Source organism: Maylandia zebra, linkage group LG7 (genome assembly GCF_041146795.1).
Source record: "Maylandia zebra isolate NMK-2024a linkage group LG7, Mzebra_GT3a, whole genome shotgun sequence".
Lineage (NCBI taxonomy): Eukaryota > Metazoa > Chordata > Actinopteri > Cichliformes > Cichlidae > Maylandia > Maylandia zebra.
The window spans coordinates 52,825,883-52,853,129 of NC_135173.1; the positions used below are offsets into that span (position 1 = coordinate 52,825,883).

At 40.7% G+C, this 27,247-nt stretch overlaps 1 protein-coding gene across 1 annotated transcript in view; it reads right to left on the minus strand.

Moving 5' to 3' along the window:
- The window catches only part of lamc3 (laminin, gamma 3), a 151,087-nt gene that overhangs the window by 12,640 nt on the left and 111,200 nt on the right, over window positions 1-27,247 (minus strand). The window contains exons 13-19 of the mRNA XM_004549823.3: window positions 11,993-12,181; window positions 11,505-11,750; window positions 10,104-10,257; window positions 9,853-9,995; window positions 9,503-9,681; window positions 6,087-6,267; window positions 4,757-5,001 (exon numbers count right to left, since the gene is read on the minus strand). Coding sequence (XP_004549880.3) covers window positions 4,757-5,001; window positions 6,087-6,267; window positions 9,503-9,681; window positions 9,853-9,995; window positions 10,104-10,257; window positions 11,505-11,750; window positions 11,993-12,181 — 1,337 coding nt within the window. The remainder of the gene's footprint in view (window positions 1-4,756; window positions 5,002-6,086; window positions 6,268-9,502; window positions 9,682-9,852; window positions 9,996-10,103; window positions 10,258-11,504; window positions 11,751-11,992; window positions 12,182-27,247) is intronic.

Consider the following 27,247-nt stretch of genomic DNA (forward strand, 5'->3'; position numbering starts at 1 on the left):
GTCTACCAGTTGCTTTCCACATTGTATTGCATGATGGCTCAAAATCCACACTTGTCCTCGTTCAAAGGTTTATCATTTCTGATAAGATCTGAACCACCTCTGAATTAAACGTAGCCATAAACCATGACAGTACCTCCGCCGTGTTTTACAGATGAAAACAGATGCTCAGTGGTGTACCTCCCCCTGAACCTGTCTGTACATATTGACTGTTAGATAATGATTTGAGCAAAAAGTTTTAATTTGGGTTCTCATATGAACATTAAAAAATTTAAAAGACTGTCTTGAAAATACAAACCCCAAAATAGAAACTCAGTACATCAAAAATAAATGAACTTCTATTTATTGACATGTACAGTTCTGCCCTGTTTTTTTTTTTTTTATTTTGCAATATTTGTCATATTCGACAAAGATTTAAATACAAAATGCAGATTTATTAGATCTACTTTTAAATACATCAATTCCTTTTTCACAGAGGATTAGATATGGTTGGATAGTTTAGACCTTTGTCTAATATTACATTATGTCTGATGATCTTAAACATGTAAGTGTAACAAATATTGCAAAAAGAAAAATGACAAAAGAAAGAAATCAAAAAGGGGGCGTAAACTATTTTACAGCACTGCACGTTAGAAAAGTTGTGATCAGCGAAACAAACCAGAGATTTTCTGGGATTTTGAATGAGCCTAAATACATGATCAGCGTTACAAAATGACCTGTGAACATAAGAGCTTTGTCATTTTGGGCTGTGACTGTCTGCATTCTTGCTCCACGTGGAAAAGAATTGCTGGTGAAGTTGAGAAATGTGATTGTGAGACTTCACAACACTGGAAAAGAATACAGCAAGATTTATGGCCAACTTAAAAATCAGTCGAAACAGTTTCAACAGTAATCAGAGGTACAGTACATGCCCTAGTACTACAAATCAGGATCCTTTTAAATGAGGTAGTACTTACACAATCTAAAAAACCCCAGACAAATGAAACCTTCAGACTTGGCACATGGGTTATCAGTAAAAAATTTGATTTTCTGTGACAGCTCAGAGAGCAAGCAACTCTCTTGCTTTCTCTCTGGCACAACACCGCAAGATCAAATTTGACTTAATTAACAATAAACAGGGAAAAGAAAAAAAAGTTTAATGAACATGGGGAGTGATGGTCATATAAGACCAGGATCAATTTGTCCAATGTATTTGGTAAGAACAAGGCCAGGACTACCAGAATGAACACACAGAAGTAAACACATGATGATGATGATGATGATATGATTATATGAGTCCAAAAAGGTGTTGGGGGGGATTTGTTTTATAGCTGGAACCCCAAATATGCAAGACTATTAATAAAATAGCAGTAAAAAGTGTAATTATGGCCTCATTTGAGTCCAAAGACAGTCTTTTTAAAGATGTGGGTGGACACAGAAAGCATTATAAATAAGGCTTGAAGCTCAGTAATGGAATACTTAGAGCTTTGTTGTATTGAGTGCCTACTGTGTGGGATATATTTACAATGTAACGCCTGTAAGGTAATACAATTGCGAATCAGCTGACATGAAAGTTATATTGCACTGGAGAGTACTCAATACTTTTGCATGTTTATATAATGAACCTCCTTGTATAAATGTATGTAATCAAGCAGGTTCAAAGCAGGGGCATATGGGGGGGAGGGGTCCTAAAAAGGTCTGAAATTGCCTGAAGTTTTGTCTTAATAAATGTAGTGTTTATACGGTTGAAACCAGAGTCCTTCCCAGAGTGGCATTCGATTTGAAAAAATGCAAACAAAACGGGCAAACTGAATCAACAATTGACACACAAGCATTTTTCTTCATTTTAGTGGAAGGGAGGTGGCCGCTGTGCTTATTAATATGAAATTACATTGCTGTTGCTTCAGGCATACCCAGGTGATAAGCACAATGGACACACACACACGCGCGCACACACGGAATCAGAAATAGAGGGTTATATATTGGCAAAACAAGCTCACTCATCTCTCCAAACCTAAATAACATGGCAGGAGTATCTATAATAAATTCCTGCAAGCGTCATGAAGAGACCGTGAAAAGCCTTGAGGCAGGTGAAGAACAAGTTGTTAATTTTAGCGTCCATCAACATCTTTGGGTTTTTGTTTCAGAGGGAGGAGTGTGCCACTCATATGGAGAACGGTGGGGGTGTGAGGGGGTGGAGTTATGGTTTTGCCTGGGGGGAATCTTTGTGGATCTACACAAAAGAGCAGCATCTAGCAAGGTAAACTGCAACCTCCCACACTAAAGACAATAAAAAAAATAATAAAAAAAACATGCTACATACAGTGTCAGCATGCTAGCACACAGTATATAATGCAATGGCATAAAAGACTGATTATTGCTTACAGTAATATTTATAGTACTTGATTTAATATAAGCATATGCTTGAGCTATCATGTGCAATACCTTCTAACCCAGATAACAATAAAAATGTTCCAAAGAGGTTAGTTTGATGTTAGGACTGCTTGTTTTTGTCAATCTTCCCTCCAAAAAGTTCTAAGGAGGGCTACTTTTGATCAATTTCAAATTCCCACTACCAAACTTTGCTACACATTTGATACACTGCAGTATTATTCTCTGTCTAGCTCGCCTTGTTAAATCACTGGTTATCTAACTGGGAGTGGGCTTTCACTTTGAGGCACACAGGCACTCTACAGGGGTCGTGTATAACCGGTGGAAAACGTGCCGTGAGACTGAGTAGAACGAGTATGAATTATGCAAAGACAGTAAACAAGCAGGACTTTGCTGATGCTGCTGTGCTGACCTTTGGTGAATCTGTTATTGTTAATGTCATTCATGTAAGCTCACATTTGGATTCACTGGCAAAGGGGACTTTCTTTTTCTCCCAATCATTCACTCATACTATTGATTTTGACATTTTTTCTTCCTTTGTGGTGTGAAGGCCACTACCGGTGCTGTGAAACCACTCAGCTTAGCAGTATCTTAACTAAATCTTGTCTTGTTTAACTAATTTTGTTAAGTTTCTGCAATGCTGGCCTGCTGCTTGTGCTAACGTTTCCACACAGAGTGCTATGAAGTACCCCTTTAAAACCAGTGGTATATCTATGATTTGGCACTAAGAAAGCCTAAGTCTTTACTTAGAATACCAATTTAAAATTTGACAATAGTGCATAGTTATGCTTAGGTCTGCTGTTCTGCTGGAAACCTGGGGCACGGCAATATTCATCACAGCTGAACAATGGCTGCAGGTTGATTTACTTCATGAAGTCTGTGATGGATAGCTCAGATCCACATGTCATCAGTTTTCTTCAGTGAAACTGTACAGAAACAACCGAAGGAAATTTGTACTGCAGAGTTAGCATAGTCAGTGCTACGAGCGGTTCCCACTTGAATACAAACCTTAGACATGATGCAGCACCATAAGCGCCCCTTCACTTGTCAGAACCTGTGTTTTTGTTAATGTTTCTAAATCTACAAACTCTATTTTTATCCTGGAAATAATCAGATTTTTAGTCGTGACACACTCACAGCCCACTCACAGGCCACTTTATTAGGTACAGGTGCACATCTAATCAGCCAATTACATGGCAGTAAGTCAGTGCATTTAGACATATTGTCATAGTCAACACCACCTGCTGAATATCAAATGAAACATCAGAATGGGAAGAAAGGTGATTTAAGAGACTTTGAATGTGGTGTGGTTGTTGGTGCCAGATCAGCTGGTCTGAGTATTTTACAAACTCCTGATGTACTGGGATTTTTTCCTGAGCAATCGCCTCAAGGGTTTACAGAGAATACTCCAGTAAGACACAGCTCTCTGGTTTGAAAATGCCTTATTCATGCCAGAGGTCAGAGGCGAATGGTCATGCTGCTTCAAGGCAACAGAAAATCCAATAGCTTCTTATTACAAAAAGGTATGTAGCAGTGTTAATTCTGACAGCAAATGTTTGTTTAGTTTTTTAGTCAATCTTTGGACTACAATTTAATTTAGTTTCAGTCATAATTAAGGCATCTAAATTCTATTAGCTTTAGTCAACTAAAGATTAAGATTTTAGTAGACAGAATCTTAAGTTAGTTTCCTCCATGATTTCTATCCTTCTCTCTAACCTTACCGCACAAGGAGATTACTTCAGTTTAGATCATTTCCAAAACCCATTCCACCTTCCTGCACAACTTAATTAGTTCTGATTGGATCTTGTCTCTCCAGAATCCTTTCAGCAAAATTGTCATCATCATCAATGTCATCATCGTTTTCTTCCTTGTGTGTTCGTTTTTATTTAGTTATTGTCTTGTATTTGTCAGGAAAAACAGGTCGGTGACAAAAATGAAATTATTTTATTAACACACAACATGCCAAGACTGGAAGCAGATGAGCTGCAGCAGCAGAAGACCACACTGGGTGAACTCTCACAGGAAAACTGAGGCTACAGTTCACACAGGCTTGTCAGGCAGCAACTATATTTCCTGATCTGATGAGTCTCAATTTCTGCTGCAGCAACTGGATGGTGGGCTCAGATTTTGGAGTAGCCCACATAAAAGGATGGATCCATCCTGCCTCGTACCAACAGAGGCTGGAGATTCACTTCATGGAACAAAATCCAAGGAACGTTTCCAGCACCTTGTTGAATCTATAATAATAATCTAATCTATATATGCTATAAAGAATTAAGGCAGTTTGGAAACCCAAAGGGTGTCCAAAGTGGTGCTAGCAAGTCATAACTGATAAAGTGTTTGAGGTGGCTACAATACTGAGGACAAAGTGTACATTTAGGTCACCTACCATATTGTCCAGGTCTTGTGTTGCCTGCTTCAGTTGTTTCTGAGACACTCTGATCATGTGTAGAGTGTCTGTGAAGGTCTGACACACAGCCCCGCTGCTTTCATCCTTCCTCCTCTCCTTCCCCTCTTCCTCTGTCATGCTGATGCTGCAGTTCAAAGAAGATGTAATGCCATGCAGCTGGGCTAAAAGTGTGCCTGTAGAAGCTTCCAGCAAGGAAAATTGTTTTATTAAGGCCTCCCGTGCCTCTGTAAGAACAAAGCAAATAAAACCACGTTAAGTCTTTCATGGATTTCTTCACCAAGAATACCATTCTTCCAACTCTTTGTAGCTGGAAAGCCGTATTTTGACACATCTCTCATTCTCGGCTCCCTCATTTACTGTGTTAATTCATGTGAGGACTCTCATCCATTCTACATATCGGTAGTCAGAATAAGCAGAACCATATGGAAATTTATCCAGATGCTCGTATTTTTTTTTGCAATTTCACTTTGTTTGCTGTCGTGTTTCTAATTTAACTGGCTGCAAAGGCATTTTACAGAACAATTAGTACAATCTGTCCGCTTTGTTGCTTCATTTTGGGACATGCTTTACTTGTAGCTTTGACTCCGTGTCTGATAAAATGAGAAGGAAGGAGCTTGTGTGTGCCCACACAGCGAGTCCGTTGATTCCACATACTCATTAAATCATTACTGGGCCATCCAGTGCCTTAAAGAGCACGACTGGTAACAACGTGTGTGTGTGTGTATATATAGCGTGGGTGATGGGAGGGCGATTGTTGGGCAACTGTTATCATGATTGCAACTATAATCATAATAAGCAGGGATTAGCGATGCCCTGGCTGTCATATAAACAGGGATTAAGTTGGTCACACGGCGCCCTGTTCTATATTGTTATGATTTGTCTCCATTTGGCTTGTGCAGCTGAGCCTGTAAGCCTTTTCCCCTCCAAAGATAATGAGGATATATCAACATTGTGTTAAAGTAATTGGGAGAGGTTTGCATTGTCGCCTTGCTTCCTGATTTAATCGCTTTGTTGCGTTGTATATGTAGCCCAGTCACACTGGAGGAGACAGACACAGAGCAACAGCAGCAGATTTTCGAAACGCCGGGAGCGGTTTCACATCAAGTTTCTGCGGCTGGTCTTGTATGTACTGATATGGCATGTTATCATCTCATAGCCAAAGCGTGACACAGCGGTTACAATGGCACATTAAGCGAGCATCATGTTTCACAAGGCAAAGGCTGCCAAGTGCCTCGCAAGATGTCACGACCACGGAGGAAACATTAAAAGGAGTGACAGCGGAATTATCTCGGCTCCTGGCTGCTGATACCTTGGAAGGCCAGAAAATCCTCCAGAGCATTGGGCAGAGTATCCTCCCTTTGGTGCTCATGCTCATAAAGCCTGGCCATGTGATACTTCAGCAGGTGGTGCCGCTTCCCGAATCTACCTCTGCAATCAAAGTGAGCCAGGAGCTTTTCCAAATCCTGCAGCCGAGTCCTGAGCTTTTCCGCCTGTAATAGCATCGAGATTTTTCACCGAAGGTGTGAATGAGAATACGGGTTTAAAAAAAAAAAAAAAACACAAAAAACACAAAAAAGCAAGAAAAACCAAACAAAACACTTGAAAAAAACAAAACACCACAACAGAATATCTATCTACCTCCATCTGTATTTATTTATTCAGATGCAAGGATTGAGATAGGACTCAGATTCTTGGTGCACCAAAACATCAAAATGTAGTATTTCACCAAAAGCAATGAATAAATGAATACCAAAAACAGGATAAGCACAGAACACTGTTTTCATGTCCGCATCCACTCACTATTCCCCGCATATCTGCATTTCTGCAGATAACTAGATTAGACTTCTTAGAGAATGGAAGTCCGGGTCTGAAAATGGAATAAAAGTGCCGTGATTGGCAACAGTTTGCTGACCCCGGCAGTTAAAAAAAAATAGTCCAGAGCTATATAAATAGAGCCTGCGATCTGGCTGTGATGACACCTTTTGTTAAGCTGGTAGCCGTACGTTGTGCACGTGTGTGCACATCACGTGTGTTCTGTGTTAGCAGGAATTTCTTGCCGATCACTTTAGAGAGCAATCATCAGTGTATTAATAAGGCCTCGTCAGCTTAACACCACTCAGATAAAACAGTGAGTGCTTTTTCTGAGTTATTCATTCTTGCATTTAATCAAGTCCCGTCCATTTTAAAAATATATAAAAAATAAAATAAAATTCTCCTCTAAATTCTGCTGTCATCCACGGGCTTTTTCACACCGTTCTTGATCGTCCCTCGCACGTCTCTGTCTTTTCTCAACCTCTCTCTCTCTGTGCTCGTTAGTCTTTTTTCCCCCCCTGTCTATGTTTGAACCACAGGAAAAGTAGGAGCGGAAAGACAGAGAGCGCGAGCAGCAGAAAGCGAGAGCTGGGGGAGACTCAGGACAGTGAGAGTAATTGCAGGTGTTCGCAGCAGACAAGGGTTGGGATGTTCACTGAATCGCTAACACTGTGGAAATCACAGCATGCATTCACACAGGTACAAGTCGGCCCGGTGAGAACATGCAGCCACTTTAGCCGGAACAAGAAAATGCACAGAGAACAGAAAGAACACATCTGCGCTATTGGATTGTCCTCAGAAGGCAAATCCAGAGACACGGCACCTTAGCATACAGACGTGGGCTGCTACAAATCTAAAGGGACAGAGAGGAGCAGCGCGGGAGATCATTTTTCTGTTTCACTGCACAGCCACTGTTTACTTGCAATCTACAAATACAAAGGAGCCATATGGCTGCCATGAGGGTCTACAAAGGCAGGATGTACTATGGGGACTGTGTTATTTCAGGATCAAATTGCCCCTCACGCATTAAAAGTGTGCCAAAAACACCTTGCGTAGGTGTGGAAAACAATAATATGGACTAGTGCACGGACCTGCAAGGAACATAGTGAGAATGTGGGAAGGTGCAGAAAATAAAGACCCAATGCAAGGTCAAGAAAGCTATAGTCTGAAACACTGACACCTAAACTGAAGCGATATTTTGTAAAATGCTACACTTCACTTTTATTAGAGTGTTTTAAGACTGAATTGTAGGCTCCAGTCGGCACAGCAGTTACAGTGGTTTACAATATTGCTTCAGAGTAAGCTTGTGTGTGGCGTTTGCATGATCTCTTTTTGCCTGCGTAGCTTTTGCCCTGCTTCCACCTAAAGTCTGAAGACATGTTAGGTTAATTGAACGTGAAGGAGATAAAGTGTTTTAAGTTTATAGAGTAAAGCGCTGCATGTATATAAGGTTAAAATGTGACTCGCAGTCTTTAAGTGGTTTGAGTCATAAGTAAAACTAGAGAGTGCTATAGAAATGCACATAAGTACATTCAATCTGATCAGAATTATCTCACATTTTGTAGAAGAAATTATTGATTAAATAGTTGCAGAGTCAACACAGATAAAAAGGTCCATTCCTAAACAAAAAAGAATTCATATTCAATTCATGATGTCTACTGCTTCCTAAGTAGGAAAAGCAGGACAGCGAGGACCAACTGCAGCTGGTTTTAATTTGTACTTCTTTATTAACCTTGCACTATATTAAAACTCAACATTATTGTTTTTCATTGGGTCATTATTGCCAGATACTTTTAATAAAAAAGTAAAAAATCTATCTAATAACCTGCCAAAGATCAAATTACACAGTTAAACCAACTATCGAGCATTAAATAGCAAGACATTTTCTTTTGTAGAGACCACATAGAGCTCACAGAGGAATGAATATTGATGGACAAAAACACTATCGTGAGAAAAGGACTCTGTGCTGTCCTTCGTACACTCCAGATCCACCTTTAGCAGTAATAAATTGACGTGATTTTTGTTCTGTATGATTTTATCAGCCTCTCACATCCTTGTGGAGGAATTTTGGCTTGTCGTTTGCAGGTATATGCACAGCTCTCTTAAGACAAATTGTACTATTTTGAACTTTAACATTTAACATACTAACTGACACCTGAGATGTAGCTCCCAGGCATTTTTGCAATTTCTCAGCACTGCACAACTTGACCTTGGGTTGAATTTGCTGGGACGCTCTGAATGCTCCAGTAAACTCTCAAAACTCCTCCTTTTATAGAGGTGTTCACACCTGCTGATGATGTCTGTCAAATGCATTTCATTAGCAGCACCTAGCTGCACACAATCCTGTGAAAAATGCTTATTCATATATTAGGCCAGTGTTTCCCAACCACTGCGCCGCGGCACATAGGTCTGCCGTGAGAATTGATCAGGAAGATTATCTGGGAAACACTGTATTAGGCCATCCTAGCTGTCATGCTAACATCACATACTTTCAGAGACATTATCTTGGCAGTTGAAGTGTATGTAAACTTGGGTCCCGTTTTAACCGTGACATCCCATATAATTTCTTCCTTATTCTAACTTGAATGTCTTGTATGGCGATCTTTACCTGCAATGATGCTTTCTGACCAACAGATGGCACTCTTACAAATACCAAGTGCTTGTGTCCAGTTACAGCCGTCAGTGACGGCCAGCCACGCAAAGCAGATTTAAGGAATACACATTCCCAACACAGTCAACTTGTGTAGCTTTTTTGCTATCATGTTTGCCATTTGACTACAAATGCTTATTTTTATATGCTGTGCCCTAATTTGTCATTCGAAGCAGTAAAAATTTAAAAAATCCTGATTTTTTGTTTTTCTTCCAAACGCAAATATTAACGAACATAAACAATTTAACGAAACATAGACCCACCTGTTTCTTGACAAGGCCATAACAAACTGGGCATTCCTCGCACTGGTGTGTGGCTCTGTTGTGGAAATAGTTTAACTCACATTTGTCACACTTGTAACCCACAAAGCCCTGGCGGCAGTGGCAGGTGCCGTTACTGCGACACTGCATAGAAACGGAGCCCATCGGGTCACAGTTACAGGCTTGGTGAGGCAAGATGGGACCACAAGGGGATGGCAGAGCCGGGGAAGCAACAGAGATAAACATTTATAGAGTTAGAAATGCCTTCATGTGTGATCTGTATTAGAGGAAGTATTAGAGGATTAGAGGATGGCACATAGTGCAGTTGTGATGCCTCGAGTAAAGTACTGTACCTCTGCAACCTCGTGATGAGAATCCAAAGAAGCCCAAACGGCAAGTATCACACAGTCTCCCCTCCACTCCTGTGCGACACACACACTGCCCTGTGATTGGATGGCATGCCAGTGACGATGAGCCAATTGGATTACATTTGCATCTGAGGAAGGCAGGAAAATGACACATTAATGATAGAGTCTGCTTCTAAGAATAGTTATTACTGCTTTTCATACAAATCAACTCTGAAGCGCACAGGGGATCTGTTTACATTTCACATCCAATGCCTGGTTGGAGGTTGAAGAAGCCAACTTCGCAATAACTGCAATCCCGTCCGGTCACATGACTGAGGCAATGACAATTTCCTGTCTGAGGATGGCATTCATTTACATGCCCAGATGTTCCAGCAGAGCTGCAGCTGCATGCTAAAGGAAATAAACACAAAACTTGAAACAAAAAAATCTGTTTGCAGCTTGCAAACAGCTTGCGGTACAAGATACGCCTACTTTGTATATCTTCAACTGGCACACTGGATTTCTTGTATTTGTCATCTATTTAAATAGGCTAGTATGACGAACAAAGATAAATAAAGTTTTGATTTTAAGAACAAGCCACAATGATCCAGGAGAAACATCTAGGGATATGCATCTTTGTGTAGACCAATTTTAGTGCAGAGTTTGATACCTTTACATCGATCAAAAACGTGTGTTTTGGAATCTTTATTGTCTCAATAGGAGATGTGGGTTACTTGTTCGTCGTGTTCCAAACACATGTTGCTAACAGGGAAGCTGCAGAGTGCCACTGGTGGCCAACCTGTGCAACAATCATAACATAACAGGGTTGAAGTGTTTTTTTTTTAATTTTCATTTCTCATCCTTTATAAATGATTATAGTAATATATCAGCAAATAGCTAACACAACATCTTGCTTTCACATCTGCAGTTATGAGTGATTTGTTTATGTTATACAGCTTGATTTCAGTCACCAGCCAAACCAAATATTACATTTCCCAGTTTATCAATTCATTATGAAAACAATAAGAAAAGACAAAGAATAGAATAATAGAAGTCCTATATCCCTCTGTGGTGTTGTTCTGTTCTGTAGAGGCTCAACTGTGGTAGAATGAAGCATAAGAAAAGGATAAGAAAATCAAAGGACAAACACGTCACAGCTATTACTGTTTCTGCTTTTGTAACTTCAGTTAGTTTTTTCCCCCCGCTTTCCATTCTCCCAGCCCAGCGAGTCTCTTCTTTTTTGTGTTATCTTTCTGACCCACAGCCATTTGTTCAAACCATTTTCAGCTTTTGCCTTTCATGACTCAAGACAGCTATACCTGTCAAAATAGAACTCTTGAATTGAAGGCAATTTGAATGGACTATTTTTTCCTCTTTTTAAAAGTCCAACCTGAAGGTCAAGTAGCCTTTAGTAGAATATGTCCATTAGCTTTCTGGTTGTAAACACAACAATATGACAGTATGAATTGTATGCTGATACAGTTTAAATGCAACACTGCCGGAAAAAAGGTTGAATGCAGTGGATGTTTCCAAGGGAAGCAAGCCAAACACATCTATAAGTGCAGGGGAACTCTTTCAGGAGACCCATCTTTCATTGCTCATCTTGCACTGACATCGTAGCGTCATAATAAATTACTGGCACACTCTCGGTTACTCACACTTGCACTTCTGGCCCACTGTCTGGTCCAGGGCGTTGCCGTAAAAACCCTGCTGGCAGCGTTCACAGTGATCTCCCTCCGTGTGTCCCAGGCACTTCAGACAGCGCCCAGTGACGTGATCACATATTCCCACCGCGTTGAAGTCCACATTACCATTGCAGTTGCATCTCGCACATGGCTGAGCTGCCCCTGAGAGCCCTAGGGGGTCACCATAGTAGCCATCTTCACACCTCTGACAGCGCATTCCTACACAGAGAATGAGGTGAGAGAGAGACGGGCAGGAAATAGATGAATAGATGAGAAAGAACACTGCTGGAGGTCACCGTCACCCGACCTCAGCTCAAATTAAGGTGGAGTGCGCTACAGCCACCATCTTTTCAGTATCACGCTGTCGTGTGGAGACGCTCTGACTGCTTTGATCTTGACATAAAGCTCGTTACTCAGTGTGCTTCCCATCCATACGAATTTGTTTAAATTGTTCACGTCACCTGTCTGTCCTGCAGGGCAGTTGGTACAGACCACCTGTCCTGTCTCTGCAATTTGGACACAGCTGGTCTGGCCTGGGCAAGGGCAAGGCTGACAATCACCAGGTGTGCCAATCAAAGAGTTGCCATAGTAACCATCCAGGCAGCGCTCACAGGTCGTCCCGGTGGTGAAGTCTGAGCATTCACATACACCTGAAAAACACACAAAAAAGACACATTGGTAATGCACATGCACACCTGCTTAGACAGTGTTGTTTATCTCACAAACAGGGGACAGAAAACAACGTTTTCCTCATCACCAGCAGAGGACGCTGTGTCTCTGACCATCACTGCACCTACTCCCCATAGATACTCCAGCTCTGTTAATAAAAGGGAAAAAAAAGAAAAAAAAAAACATAGTGCTCTCCACAGCCCACCGTGGAGAGCGCAAGACAACTAAATTCACCCAGTCTATAATTGCTTTGGGAAAAATATAAGCCAAATGTGGTCCGAAAGACCTTCAAGAAGTAAAGCAATTCCCCCTCCAAGTGGGAGAGATTACCAATTCTATGATGTCCTAAAAAAAACAGAAAAAACAAACTGTTGTTTTGAAACCTCTTTTGAAGAACAACTTGCACCTTTAAGCCACTCTAAAGGATTTACTCACGTGCAAAATGTGTTGATATACATGCGCGTGCATAGAATCCCCGATGAATTCTGCTCGATTTACCGAGCTGCTTTTTGCCCTCATGTCACATTTCAAAATCCATTAAGCTACGGGTAGTGCTGAATGATATGACATGATAATCGTAGAAAATACCCACAGCAGTGGAGGCACTGATATAATGTATGGGTATATGGAGTGAATGTAAAGCAGCTTTCGGTGACCTGCCGTGGCTCTGAAGTCACACGCTGAATCGAAGAGACCTACGTAGCGGTTTGAGCAACAACTTCTGAAGCCATTAAGACAAAAAAAATTCTCACATGATTTAAAGTGGCACATTAGTGTACCACAAAATAATAAGTGCTAACATTCTTGGAAGACATTAATTATAAGGTATAAAAATAGTATCTGCATTTGAGTTTCTTTGTGTGACTGCGCATATTTTTTTTTTTGGTGCACTGCAAGATTTTTTTTGTGTTTTAGTATTAATCAAATATTATATATATAATAATTAATTATATATATTATTTATATCTTCTACAGAACACCAGTAACATGAATCACAAATAATCTGCAGGCATGTGATTTTCTTTTTTTTCTTTTTTTTTTACTGAGTCCTCATTAAAATTTCCCATCACTCCCCTCATAGCCTACGGTGTAATTCAGTGAAAAGCTCTCTGCTGTGCATTTTTAAATCAGCTCACACTACTGAATATTGGAGTAAATAAATTCTTGCCTCTAGTTATGGCGGGGGGGTCACCGCAACCAGTGTCCCCCCCCCCCCCATCGTGAACCTGCGAGTATATGAGATGGAATAAAAGCTGCAAAGTCATTAGCGGTAACAATTATGCTTTTGCCTCATGAAGTGTAGACTTCTGGGAAAAAAAAAAATTATTAGTTCTTCGACGATGTGAGGTGAATGATAGTAACTTTCAAGCATGTAATGCCAGTCATTTAAACAGAGCATTTAGCAATAATGATTGTTTCCAGCATGAAGAAGTGAGTCTTTCTTGAATTTCACAAGGCATTCCAATGACACTGATGTTGTGCAGTGTCAATCCCCAATGAGCCATAGTAAATTTAATGGCAGCAGAAATGTGCTGACTTTACTGAGTGTGAAGATGACTGAGCGTGATATGAGGCAGCGGAGCCACCGAGGGCCTCCTCGACGCTATTATCATTTTATCGGCTCCTCAGAAAAGCTAACGGCACGGATCGCAAAGTGACGCTGAATGGCAGGATCACGTGACGCTCCTCATCGTCATGCCAACCGCATCCCTTGAGAATCATTTTATCAATGAATCAATGACCGCTCACTCGGCCTGTTAATGAACTGGGATTTCTGTGATGCTAACGTCTGGAGCAGTGCGTTTTGAATCCTTTGACAAATCCACACAATCCTCCTATTCTGCTTTCACCTTCTCGCGCTCCTCCCCTTTCAGCTAAGGAGCCCTGCACTTCAGTGCTCTGCTCTCCTTGTCTCTTTTGTGATGGCAGAGCAATATTTCTCCTTGTTTTTTTTTTTCTTAAAGACGAGTCCTCCATCATATATATACATCACACTCCAAAAAAGCTCTTTTCTACCAGTGCTTATTCTACCTGCGCCCCATCCCTGCACTCATTCTCTCTGCAGGAGCGCATTCACACCCAGGACTAATGCGCTTCATTAATGGAGCCACTTGTGGCCAATAGAAATACAGTGGAATGCATCACTGAGAGATAGCTGCAGGGGCGCAGGCGGCCACTGTGGAACAAATGAAAGACAGGCGGCTTCACTCATTTCTCTCGTTCACATCTGAGCATCATTCACTGCTCCTCTCTCAAACGGAGTCGTTCTTCCAAAGATAGCGGTTATCGCCGCTCGTGGTAGCTTGTAATAACTTTAGCACCAGATGGAGACAGAAAAGGAGGAAACATATTCCAAGGAGAGATGGTTCTTAAATATTTTTTTTGTGTGTGTGTGTGTCTGTTTTGTTTTGAAAGAGATCGTAGCCCAACTCTCCTCTGTTATTACATTTGCCTCTAAAGTCTCAAGATTTATTTTCTGACTAAATTGAGTTTCTTAAGATCACCGCGTGTCATCTGCACCATCTTGGGAGGTCTTTCTGAGAATGAAGGGCGACGTGTGGGGCCCTTGATGACGTGTGAAGCCAGACACACAAGGAAAACAAGCAACTCAGCTGTGCCACTTAAGTGTTTAGGCTACTCGTCACTTCACGACTCAGCACAAACACGCATGAAAATAATCGTGGACTATAACAGATTCCTACATTTTCTGCCCCCCCTCCCATGCACATTAAACAATACTGCCGCACGGATGTGATTTCACAAACATGAGTTTTTCAAGAGCTCCACATTTTCCAGGAGGCTTGTCTCCTTAGCCCACTGGAACATTAAAATGCTTCTGGCCAAGGAAATTTATTTACTAATGCATGTGAACACACTGCTTTAATGAAGGGAAGGAGGAAAGAAAAGCAGAGACAGAGAGAGAACTTTTTGGCCTGCCACTTTAAGGCCTCAAGGGTGGAAGCCGGGTTAAATCTGCTGCGCGACTGTTATGGCGATGTTGTTCTCTAATTTAACACAGATATGCTAGTGACTGCTGCTGCAGATGTGGCTTGTCATGGGCTCTGAATAAGTGGACTGCTGCAGAGGAGAGAGGGAGGGGCAGTATATTGTGTCCAGCGCCATACATAATGTGTGCAGTACGGATGACTGGGGAAATACGTTCTGTCGTGCTGTGACTGTGGAAAATAAATGCATCAATTGCTGTTTTGTGCATAGACGCTGTCAGCCAAATTGTTACAGCCAAGGCCCCCTGGGTATCCCGGGGATGGAAACTCTAACAGCAGTGGCTGTAGCTCATGTTGCCTCACTCTGGCTCTGGGTTACCTAGATGTTAGGGAGGAGCTGAACAAGAGATTTATGATGTCTTATTAAATGCTAATTCCATAAAACTGCTTAAAAAAGCCAATCAATAATAATCTTAAACTGCTTATTCTTTTTTCATGTAATTAAAAGGTGAGACTGTTATCTGAGACTTAACTGTAAGATCCACGGTGAGCCGTGTTATATGGCATGAAGAGACAAACTCAGGATGTTTGAGTACTTCAGCCGTCCCCTAGACTAAAGTACCTCAACAACTAAACATTTATGTTTATAGGTTTGGAAGTTTATCCATTTTTTTTTTCGTCTTTGCACATGTTAGATGGATTCCCATGCATTAAATTTGAATCGCAGCACTCACACTGTATAGATGTTAACCTCAGGATGAACTGTAACAACGTTGGCAGTTGCGTATATAAAGTTTTATCATCAGGTTAAAGCTGTTTAGTCTGTGAGCAAATAGCCATCAAACTAATGACAAACAAGCTCAAGTGAAAAGGGGGAACTACTAAACATTATAAACCCAGACTGCATATAAATGATTGATGTAGCAACCAGGATATCACACGTGCTTTGAGATGAGCACTTTGACCTCCACCATCTTGGTGCTTTTGAAAGTGGACCTGCCGACCGAGCAGTGCACGCTCACACTTGGCAATCAGAAAGTGCTTGCTTTGGGTCAAATCATCAGTAAACACGATATCTCCTTTCACTGCTTTGCTGATGATATTCAACTATATCGTGTCCTCAATCCCAGGATGGATAAAATCATCATACGCTTTGAGGGCATCCAATTCTTAACAGAATTTCCTTTAGCTGTTGACAATAAAACAGATTTTTTTTCTGAGACATTGCAAAATTGAGATTCATTTGCTTAGACTAGTGCATTTCACTTTACTCTGGTCTCAGTCAGTCCTCTCAGTCCCGTCTACAGCCTGTCCATAATGCTGCTGCTGGGGTCCTCATAGACACACGAAAAAAGAGATCATATTGCACCTCTGGTAGCTTCTCTCCACTGGTTGCCAGTGAGGTGTGGAATCAATTGCAAGAGCTTCCTGCTTGTTTACAAAGCCTCTCATGGCTTGACTCCTTCTTACATCGCTGACCCCTACAACCCTATTCAGTTTCCAGGTCCCTCCGGTCAGATGCTTCTGGCTTTCCCCCACTCTAGATTTAAACCCAGAGGAGACCGTGTCCTCTCTGTGTTTACCCCCAAACTGTGTAACAGCATTCCCTTCAAAGTCAAATTTTCTCCTTTCTTTTGAGTCTTTTAAAATTATGCCCATACCGCATTCCAGATACCTTGGAGCGCATTCCAGAAAAGGCGAGAAAAAACTTGTTTTGGTTCATAGCATCACTAGCAAAACAGCACAAGACTGCATGAGACTTTGCACTTAAAAAACACATTAATAGACAGAGTCTGGTTAGTGCTCTACATATGGCTCATTTAGTGAGTCAATAATACATAACAGTGGCAGTACAAATGAAATGTTTACAGTTTTACTACGGTTTATGTTCAGTGCCGCCATCTTGGATTGCTAACTGGATTGGATTTACCACCTCAGGGTGTTATGGTAAGACTTTCCGAGAGGAAAATTGAAGTTAAGGGGGCATTCCACAAAAAGTTCTGACTGGGACTACCAACTTCTTCAGGAATGCACCATTAAACTTATTTTTACTTACTAGCATTTGAGTCTGTCTGTATCTTTTTTGTCCATGAATGTGTATGTTTAGCACCTACTAAGATATATTTCACTTATTTCTTATCTATTCTTTTTTTTTCTAATCCTCCTTTTGTACAACACTCTGATCTTCTTGAAAAGATACACTACATAGACAAAAGTACTGGGCAACCTACTGATTACACCTACAGGAGCTACTTAGCCTTAGAAGCCCACTCAATGACGTTCCTTGTGCTCATGTTAATACCAAAAATGGTTTGGAACTCAGCAGTCAGTGAATCAGTAGAGCGTTGGTGACTGAGGACTAGACGACGCTGCCCTGTAACTTCACATGTTCTGTACCAATGAAGTTGATTGTGGAACATGTAGGAGAATAGACCTTTATGACTTGTTGCAGTGGCATCCTATTACAGCAGCATCAGTGAATTACCCATTCTCTCACAAATGTTTGTAAAGGCAGACTGAATGGCAACAATCTTGATTTTATGGACCTGTGACAACGTGACTGAAAACACCAGAATTTGAAGATACAAGGTATGGCCCAATACTTTTGTCCATATAGTGAAGGTTCACCTATCATATCAGGACATATACACACCAATAAAGTCTTGGAAGAGGCCATAGAAAATTATAATTGAAAGGCTATTTTCTCACATAAGACTATACAATCTGATTTGCAACCAGAGGAGTTGGCTCTTGCTGGCTTTTACAAAATATGCACATTTCCAAATTGGCTTCACTCGGAAGCTGCTTCATCTTTTGAATACAATCTGTGATTAAGCTTAAATAGTTAATTCATTTATTAGAACTGACATTGGCAATTAGTGCAAAGTCCAAAGCACCATCATGGTGGTAGATTTTTTCCCCCTCTTGTTTTTATTCTTTAAATCTTTGCCCATCTGTAAGTGGTCAACCATTCTGAATCCAATTAGTACCTAATGTAAGGAGCGGTTTTAATGTTCAATCCTCAGTATGATCCTTCTCAGGGCTTTTCCAATTGTTTCCAGCCAAAAGCATATTGCCACATCATTTTCATTATAAAATAATTAACATAAACAACGCAATAATGGGTTCATGTGGCACAAAACTGCAATTTAATATTGTTATTTTAAAAGTCAGGCATGATTAAAAACAACACTGGGTCTGTTTTATTCAGTCATTTAATTATTCTCTCTTTCTTTGCACAAATAGAATATTATAAATGGGAAATCACACACGAGGTAGGTATTTGTGCATTTTTATTAATGTGAAGTGATGGGATTAAGTATTTAGTTTATAGGGATTTGAAGGGGAAGCTCAGTTTGATCTGAGCGATCGTTAGCTGTGTTTGTAAGTCCACGCTGTGCATCCACAAACTGGGATCATTGGGCCAGTTTATAAATGCAGACAAATCACGTGTTTTCAGCACTTGGCTTTAATATTCAGGCGATGAAGACGGCCAGCTTCATTCAGTCTATCACACGCACCTGAATACAGCATGTGCATCTCCTCCAAAGCCGCTGAATAAAAAGGTCTTTCTTTTCCTTGTTCTGTTTCATAACAGCATATGCTTGTTTCTCACTTTGACATTTGTGCAGGGCCAAATTTTTGAATAATGTGCACTGGTTTTGCATAACTAAATGTCACGCCCACTGCAGTCTGGTGGAGGAGGTCAGGGAACTGAAGCGATTTTTTTTCTCCTGGTCTGGGCTTTTGAGCAGTGAAGTACGTACATTGAAATCAGGCTAATAAAGGCCATCACCCAGAGTACCTGTCTCCTTGCATCAATTAAGGCACAGATGAAGAAATGACCAAGTGTGCTGCTTACTGCATGCTCATTAGGATGCCAAGTTAAACTGGAGAATGCTGTGAGTCAGTGTTTACCAACAAAGGGGCACTTTAGAAGGAGATAGAGGAAGTCAGGGCGCGCATTTCCCAAATGCCTCCTTAAATGCCATCGTCAGCCTCTCTAAGGTCATTAGTTGGAGAAATCTTTCAGAGAAAGTTGAGGCAGAAGAACTGATACAGAGGGAAGCTGGCTCTAGTGGTGGTTTATTCAGCCCCTTAATCTCTCTGGTGGGTTGCATTTGTTGCAGGCTAAGCCCTGAAATGCCTGGCCTGTATCAGCATGATGGGATATGAGGAGCGACAGTGAGGGGAAAAGGAAGTGAAAAAGTGCAAAATAAGACAGATGTAGTCCGTTACAAAGCATCTTTCCATGTAATTTCTACTGCTGATCCTATTTGGCACGCTTTACTTATCTCCTCACGACCAGCACATTTATTCTACACAAAAATAAACAGAAAGATAAACAATGTGCACACTCTCTCTGCCTGTCTTAGCTTCTAGTCACACTGTCAGTGATTGCAGATTTGAAAAGGTTTCGACCTTTCCCTGATGAAATCAGTTCAGACAAGGAAAACTCAGTGCAACGAACTAGCTACATCCATAAAATTACACAGAAAAAAGGAATTTTACCGACCTGAACACAAACAAAAGATATAAAAAAGAAAAGAAAATTGAAGCAATGTCCTCAGAAATCCCCCCACAAGTATTTATACTGGTTACTGAATTTGTTGGTTTGCACTCACTTTCAAAAAAATCCAGAAAACAACAGATTAGTAAAATGTAATAAATCGATTTGCATGTCACTGAATGAATTAAGTATTTGGTCCTCTACATCCCAGCCAGAATTCTGGCTCCCACAGACTGGCTGTGTGTCCAAGAGGCACACAGATTACAAGGAAACAATCAATCAATTACCGATCCTGCTGATCTCAACTTGTTATGTGTACAAAGTACACCTGTCTGCATAAACAATTTCTTCAATTCCGACCTCTCCACCACCATGGGCAAGACCAAAGAGCAGCCAAATGATGTCAGGCACAAGATTGTAGACCTGCACAACACTGGCATGGGCTACAAGACAATCAGCAAGAGGCTTGGCGAGAAGTTGACAGCTATTGTTTGATTATTCAGAAATGGAAGAAATGTAAAATGACCATCAGTTGCCATCTGTCTGTGTATCTACATGCAAGAGCTTATCTCTTGGGGTAAGGATGATCATAAGAAAGGTCTATTGAATATGAAATTGCAACCCAAAACTAGAAAGGTGGAACTTGTTCATGATCTGAAGGCAGTTGGGAACACAGTCAGCAAGATCATTGGTAACACACTGCACTAGATTGAATTGAAATCTTGCAGCGCCAACAAGGTTCCCCTGCCTAAAGAAGCACATGTACAGACCTGTCTTAAAAAGTTTGCCAGTGAACATCTAAATGAGTCAGAGAAGGTTTGGGAGAAGGCGCTGTGGTCAGATGAAACCAAATCAAGCTCTTTGGCATCAAACCGACCCACCATGTTTGGGGGAAGAAACTGGCTGAGTATGACCCAAAGACACCATCCACACAGTCAAGATGGAAACATTATGCTTTGTTCTAAGGGTTCAGGATGACTTCACTGCACTGAGGGCCAATGAAAGGGGGCCTTGTGTTGCAAAATCTTGGACCAGAACCCCCTTCCCTCAGTCAGAACACAGAAGATGGGTTTGAGTAGGTTTTCCGGCATGACAGTAACCCAAAACTTACCACCAAGGCAACAAAGGAGTGGCTAAAGAAGAAGCACATTAATGTCATGGAACGACCTAGCCAGTCTCCAGACCTAAGTCTGATAGAAAATCTGTGGAGGAAGTTGAAGCTTCAAGTTTCCAAGCAGCAGCCAAGAAACCTAAAGGATTTAAAGAGTTTCTGTAAAGAGGCTGAGAAGGGTTCTTGTCTTCTTGTACTAAGTCAAGTTTTGCTGGAGGATCAAACACTTATTTCACTCAATGACATGCAAATCAATGTATAACTTGAAAACCCAAGTCTTTTGCACAATGCTGTACATGAGATGGATGTTGCAGCTTTTATATATACCGACCACCTCCCAGTGATGGTAGTGTTTTCTTAAGACGTAAGTATAAATGTAACGCACCCTGTAAGAGAACACAGGCCTATTAGAAAGAGGCGCTAACAGGGGAACTCAGATAAAGCTCCCTAACACTCACTAACCAGCACAGTGTTGAGAGCATCGTGTGTTTCAATTGTTTCTTTGATTAATGAGCGCTCTCCTGCAATATGGGGTGCATAGAAAATTGAGTGTTCCCATTTTATCTATACATTATAATTATGCCTCCATATCCCCCTTGAGATCATAAATTAGGGCCTCTGCCCAGTTTTATGGATGGTGTATATGCAATTACCACAGCCAACATGCTATAAAGAAATGCGTCCGGTCCTGTGGTGTGGTGTAGTAAAGTAAAGGTTTGTGAAACTGTGGAAACCTATAGTGTACACATATGTTCTTTTTTTTTTTTTTTTTGCATTCTAACAACATGTGTCTGACTTCATCGGCCCTGCAGCACAAGAGCTCGGCAGAGAGTTCCACCACAAATATTAACATTTCCAATCTGTTGTGCTGCTCTACAGCAAATAGGACCGACACGACTCAGGGAGTGCTAATAAATCATGATTATGAAGCACCATTGGCTGCAGCTTCCCTCGGCAGCCAGCGAATAAATTCCATCCCAGTTTTGTCTGTGGGCACACCCCGCATGATGATACAAGTCGTTAGGTAATTATACAGCAATTAAGATTCTGATAGAAGAAACAGCAGGTTGGTCCGCCCTCCTAGTGACACACGATGAACAGGATGTCTCTAATCAACTTACTTTGATAGTTCCCCTTGACCAGAACTTATAGATTCATGGAGCGCCTCTCTTGCTTGTTTGCTTGCTGTTATATAAAGGAAGCCGGCTTGTGTTCACAAGGCGACAAGCCATCATCATTCATTTCCAAAAAAAAAGAAGAGGATAATTTTAACTAGCTTCCTTTTCTAATAAACAGCCAGCGCTATTCAAGTGTCAGTCCAGGGGACACATCATAAGAAACATTTATAATACATGACTCAGAGGACACATTGCTTTCCTCTCATTCATCATTTGCATAGTGTCTGAGCCAGGTATATATTTTTAACGCATCCTGAAAAGTGTCTGTGTGGGTGTGTATGTGTGCATGGGTGTGTATGTGTGTGTGTGTTTGTTCAGTGAAAATTGTTCATAATTTGAGGAGACCTGACAGGGGAAAATGATAAAGATACGATTACGACACTCCAAAGTATCGCTTGCTGTGTATAAACCACTTTGATGCCAAAACTGTTAAGCAAGTTCATGATTGAGTTAATAAAAATTGCACGGATTGTGTTCAAACGATGCTGAAAACACAAAACTGATTTTCATTTATTACCTCCCCACTTTCCCTCTCTGTGGTCCAAGTTGAAGTACTAATGCTACTACCTCCTATTTAAAATAAAAGCATTTGTTCGCCTTCGTAAAAGCATAAAAGAACAGCATGGACTACTATGCCAATATAAAGGAAATACAACAATGAAAGACAGAAGGCCACATAGGGAGTAGAAACTGGAGAACGCTCCCCACAGAGGGGAGTAAAGGACGTAAAAAGGAGAAGAAAAAAAACATAACAAAGTCAAGGTGACTGGTGAGAGCAGGTGGAGTTTTTAGCTGACAGGAAGAAGGAAGCGGGAGAGAGCAAGAGACTGACAAGGGAGTCTGCCGAACAAGAAGAGGCAGAGAGGGAGAGAGAAAGAGCGTGTGACAGAGAAGGAGACAACCAGATTGAGAAGAGACATAAGAGACAGGAAATCTGCAAGCAAATTAGACATCATTAGCCAAGAGGCGGTTAACAAGTCTAATTAGGGGAGAGGCAGGCAGGCAGTGATACTAGACTTGCTTCCGGACCTCAGACACATGCACACAGAGTCAGTGATATAACCCACACACACTCACACACACAAACATAATGCGCACTCTCAGCCAAAGCTCCAGGCATCTCTTAACTAGGTCATATCTCTGAGTCTTCAAGTTGTAGGGTAGGAAAGAAGACGGGTAAGGAGAGGAAGAGAGAGATTGAGGGAAGATAAAGGATGGAGGGTGAGACCTTGGATGGGATAGTTGTCTGCTCTTGGTGAGATGGAGTCGTTTAAAAGCTGTGCGAACGAGATAGCGTGGAAAAGGCTCAGGGAGGAAAATAAAGAGCGCACGCTGACAGACATGTAAGCATATCTAAATAAGCGCACACAGGTTGACTTGTTTACACACCCAACAGCTGCCGTTTTACTTCTGTCATTTATGGAACGTTACATTTGGGATGTGAATGTGAAAGCGTGCTCCGACTGCTGTTATTGTCGCCCACAAGAAAAAAAGTCTGGTACTTTAAATACAGACTCTTAGATTATCTGTTATTATAAAGATTAGTTGAAATGAGGATACTGCTGTATTAGTAGAGCCACCCAGTTTTTAAGTTTTGAGTGATAGCTTGCCAATGCTCCTGAGGGATGGCTGAGCTACATTCCCTTGAAGTGATGATGACTGAATGTCAGTTCTAGAAAGACTAAAAAAAAGAAATGTTTCAGTCAAAGAGCCTCCATCTTTCTGTTCTTCCCCTCTCTCACGGGCCCAGTGATAGAAAATATTGTCTCAAGAACCCGTGATGATCCCTCGTGTCATGTAACACTGGCTGAATACTTCAGACTTCATTTTAGAACTAGAGATTTGGATCTGTATTTTATTGAATGGCATTATATTGAAATGCCCTTTTCCCAAATTCATTTGGAAAAAGGGCATTGCAGCTCCCTCCTCGTGGAATCAGATGCAACATCTCTTAAAACTTTAAGAGCTGGTCTCGCTAAATGTATTTAAGGTGTTTTTAGGTAACCTGGAGGCAGTTACTTCAGGCTACAAATGTTTTTCATGAATATTACGACTCACCCAAGACTATGCCTTTTACTTATGTTTTGGGCTTTATTGACAAAGAACTTCAAGAATTTTGGTGGTTTTTGCTTTTTTACTACTTGTACTACTTTTTTTATCACTTGTAGTAGATTTGCATACTTGCCTGTTCTGTGTGTATTTACTACTGTTGATTGTCCTGGACATCATTTTGGGGTTGGAACACAATGCTAAATTTTGCTCTACAAGGGCCTGATATCCTCCCTCCTCTTAGAAACTATATCAGGTAAAAAGAAAATTCTTTGTTTTTAGATTCATCAGGTCACAATAAGCCCAAATAGCAAAGAGAAATTTAAAAATGCATGCCATGAAAGAGTTTGGGTCTTAGGAAGTTAATTTTAGATCCCATTACATTTTTCAGTAACACAGTAATGTAACGCATTACTGGGCTAAATACAGTAATGACATTATAGCTAGAATGACGGTGTTACTTGCGTTACAAAGCTCCTTCAATTATCTGAGGAAGATTGAGCAAATAAACAAATAAATAAAAAAAAGAAAAAGCAAAAAAATCAAATGACTGCTTTGAAGTCTCTTTGGGCTGGCTTTTAACTCTTTGTGTTCTTGGTTTTGTGTTCATGTGTAAACACTAAAAGAAAGATCCTATTTGCCGTCATCAGGACAGGGATTTGTGTCAGTGTGTGGGACTGTAGCCTCAGGTTTATTCTGTTAAGTGGCTTGGTAATGCGTAACTAATGTAGCAAACAGCGTAACTGATTACTTTATCTGGCAAGTAATTAAGTAATGTACTACATCACTTTTAAGGAAAGTAATGAGTAATGTGCAAAACTTTTTTTTTTTTAGTAATGCCTCCGACATTGAAAAAGAGACTCTATAAACAATAAACACTAATAGAAACTAATCGTGGCATTATTGAGCACTTCCACATGAGACTAACGGTAAAACTGTACTCAAATATGACACAATGAAATTTACACTTTTCTACTTTTTTGTCTTGATTCTGAATTGACACTTGAAGCTGTCAAAACAATATGTGAAATTATTCACAGTGGTTTGTTACTCTTATCTATCAGAAAGAGCATTTCTCATTCTTTGTTTGCAAATAATGTTTTAGCACATTTAGGCAAATGACCAGACACAGCTGCTGGGAATTGCGACAAATGTCAGTTGGATTTGTTTTTGTCAGCAAAATGCATTTTACTGTTTTTCTATAAGACGAGTAGTTTAACTCTCCAAAGTTAGTTTTTTCAACGTGCAGGTCATCAAATGTAGAATAGTACAGAAAAGCCGACATTTCATAAATTGCATTGTTATGGAGTGGCTGATGTGATCAACCAGTAAATTTGTTTCCAGGTGAAACGCAAGGAAAGCTTCAAGGAAGGCATATATTGCCCAGCTAGCTTTGCTCCTTCAAGTCACACTACATAGAGACTGTTGCTGACTGGATGTTTGGTAAACTTAGTATTCTTTAATTGATTTTGAGTGGTTGCTGGAAGTTTCTGCGTTTCCTGGCAAATTGCTGGCAAGATGTGTAGTCCCGGACTAAGTAATTAACGGTTCTGGTAGCTTGCTTGCTATCGCTAGCTTAAATTGGACACAAAGAGATATACGGTGGTGCACCAAAAAACACCTTGCGGTTACTTTGGTTACTAGGAGACTTTACAGGTTTAAGTCATGAGTATTTTTTTTACAATTTTATGACACTTGAGAGACACAGAGTTACAATCATTTCTGATTCTGCTCAGAGAAAAACATTGAAGCTAAAGCGTGCCCTTGGAGAAGAAACAGGAGTAATAATGTGTGATATTACAGTATATGAAGGGGGAGACAACACAAAATAGGAAGATGTATTTTGATTTGTTTACTGTTTTGTCTCCTGTTACACTGCAATAGAAAGCATTTAGCATCAGTAGTTTACATGTATTTTTTTCTTTTCTATCCAGTGCAGTGTTATTGTTTTCCATTCTTAATTACATTACTATCCCTGCAAATTTACATGCAAATGTGAGTGCTCTTTTGCCTGACAATGTAAAACGTTGTGCTCCTGAAATCAGCATCTAAACAGTATTCAATTAGCAGTCAGTTATCATAATAATATTCTGGTACAGTGGGCATTCAGCAAGAGGACAAAAAAAAGGAGGACAAGAATTAGGACAAAAGGAGATGAGAAACACACTTCTAGGATTTTCCAGGCTCATCTTGTTTCCTCCCACAGCCCAAATACAGTATTTTTGGTTAATTAGTGATTCACAATTGGCTGTAGGTGTGGATGTGTGTGTTTCTCCATTATCCCTGTGATGGACTAGCATGGTGTACTCAACATTTCTCCACTGTATGCTGGGAAAGAATCCAGACCCCCCTGGTAACTCTAAGCTGGATAAGGCCCCAATCTCACAGGCTTAGAGACCAGTCGGTGACCCCCTTGCTACTGCTGATGATTTGGAAAAAATGTGGAAGGGTTGCTGGCTGGGTGAAATCAATTGCAAAAATACTTGCTGAATACTAGAATCCCGAGCCTCCTAGTAGATGCACCTATGATATCAATTTCAAAATCCTACGTTGCCTTGTTCTCAACTTATTGCATTCACAAGATTTTCAGGAAGCCTGGCCTTTGACCTGAACCTTGAGATCGAGGTCACTGAGATTTGACCTCGCCCAGGATTTTTAGTAGAGACACTTGTGGTATCAATTTCAAATTCCTATGTCTCTTCATTCTTGAGATATTGGATTCACAAACATTACCAGATGCAATAAATAAGGAATCTGCAAAACTGCATTATGCGAATCATTACTTCTTCTTCTTTATTGCATTTTTCAGCTCTACACCTGCCCCCTAGGATGAGGAGGATGTGCGTGGACTCTTTTGCACTTCTAAACCGGACACCATTACCTCCCTGCCTGCTGCCATCGGCATAGCCCGCATTGGCTCTACATAGATTCACCACAGACCTCCAGTAAATGGACCCTGTGACAATGGACAGATGGACGAATAGATAGCGAGCTATAGGCTATTTACAAAAATCCACCTCTATTAAAAAGGATTATTCTTTATTATTTAGACCACTCTTGACTTCTGAATTCCATGTGAAGTTTGCCATATGTGTTTTCTTTTTTATATTTATACTCTCCAAACTTTAGTTTACACTTCTGACCAACACTCAAGATGTTTTCTCGTATACAACCAAGGCCCCCCAAAGACACAGAGAGATTAAAAAAAGCTGTTTTGACAGACTGTGGCACCCTCCCTATAAGTAGTACGTTGA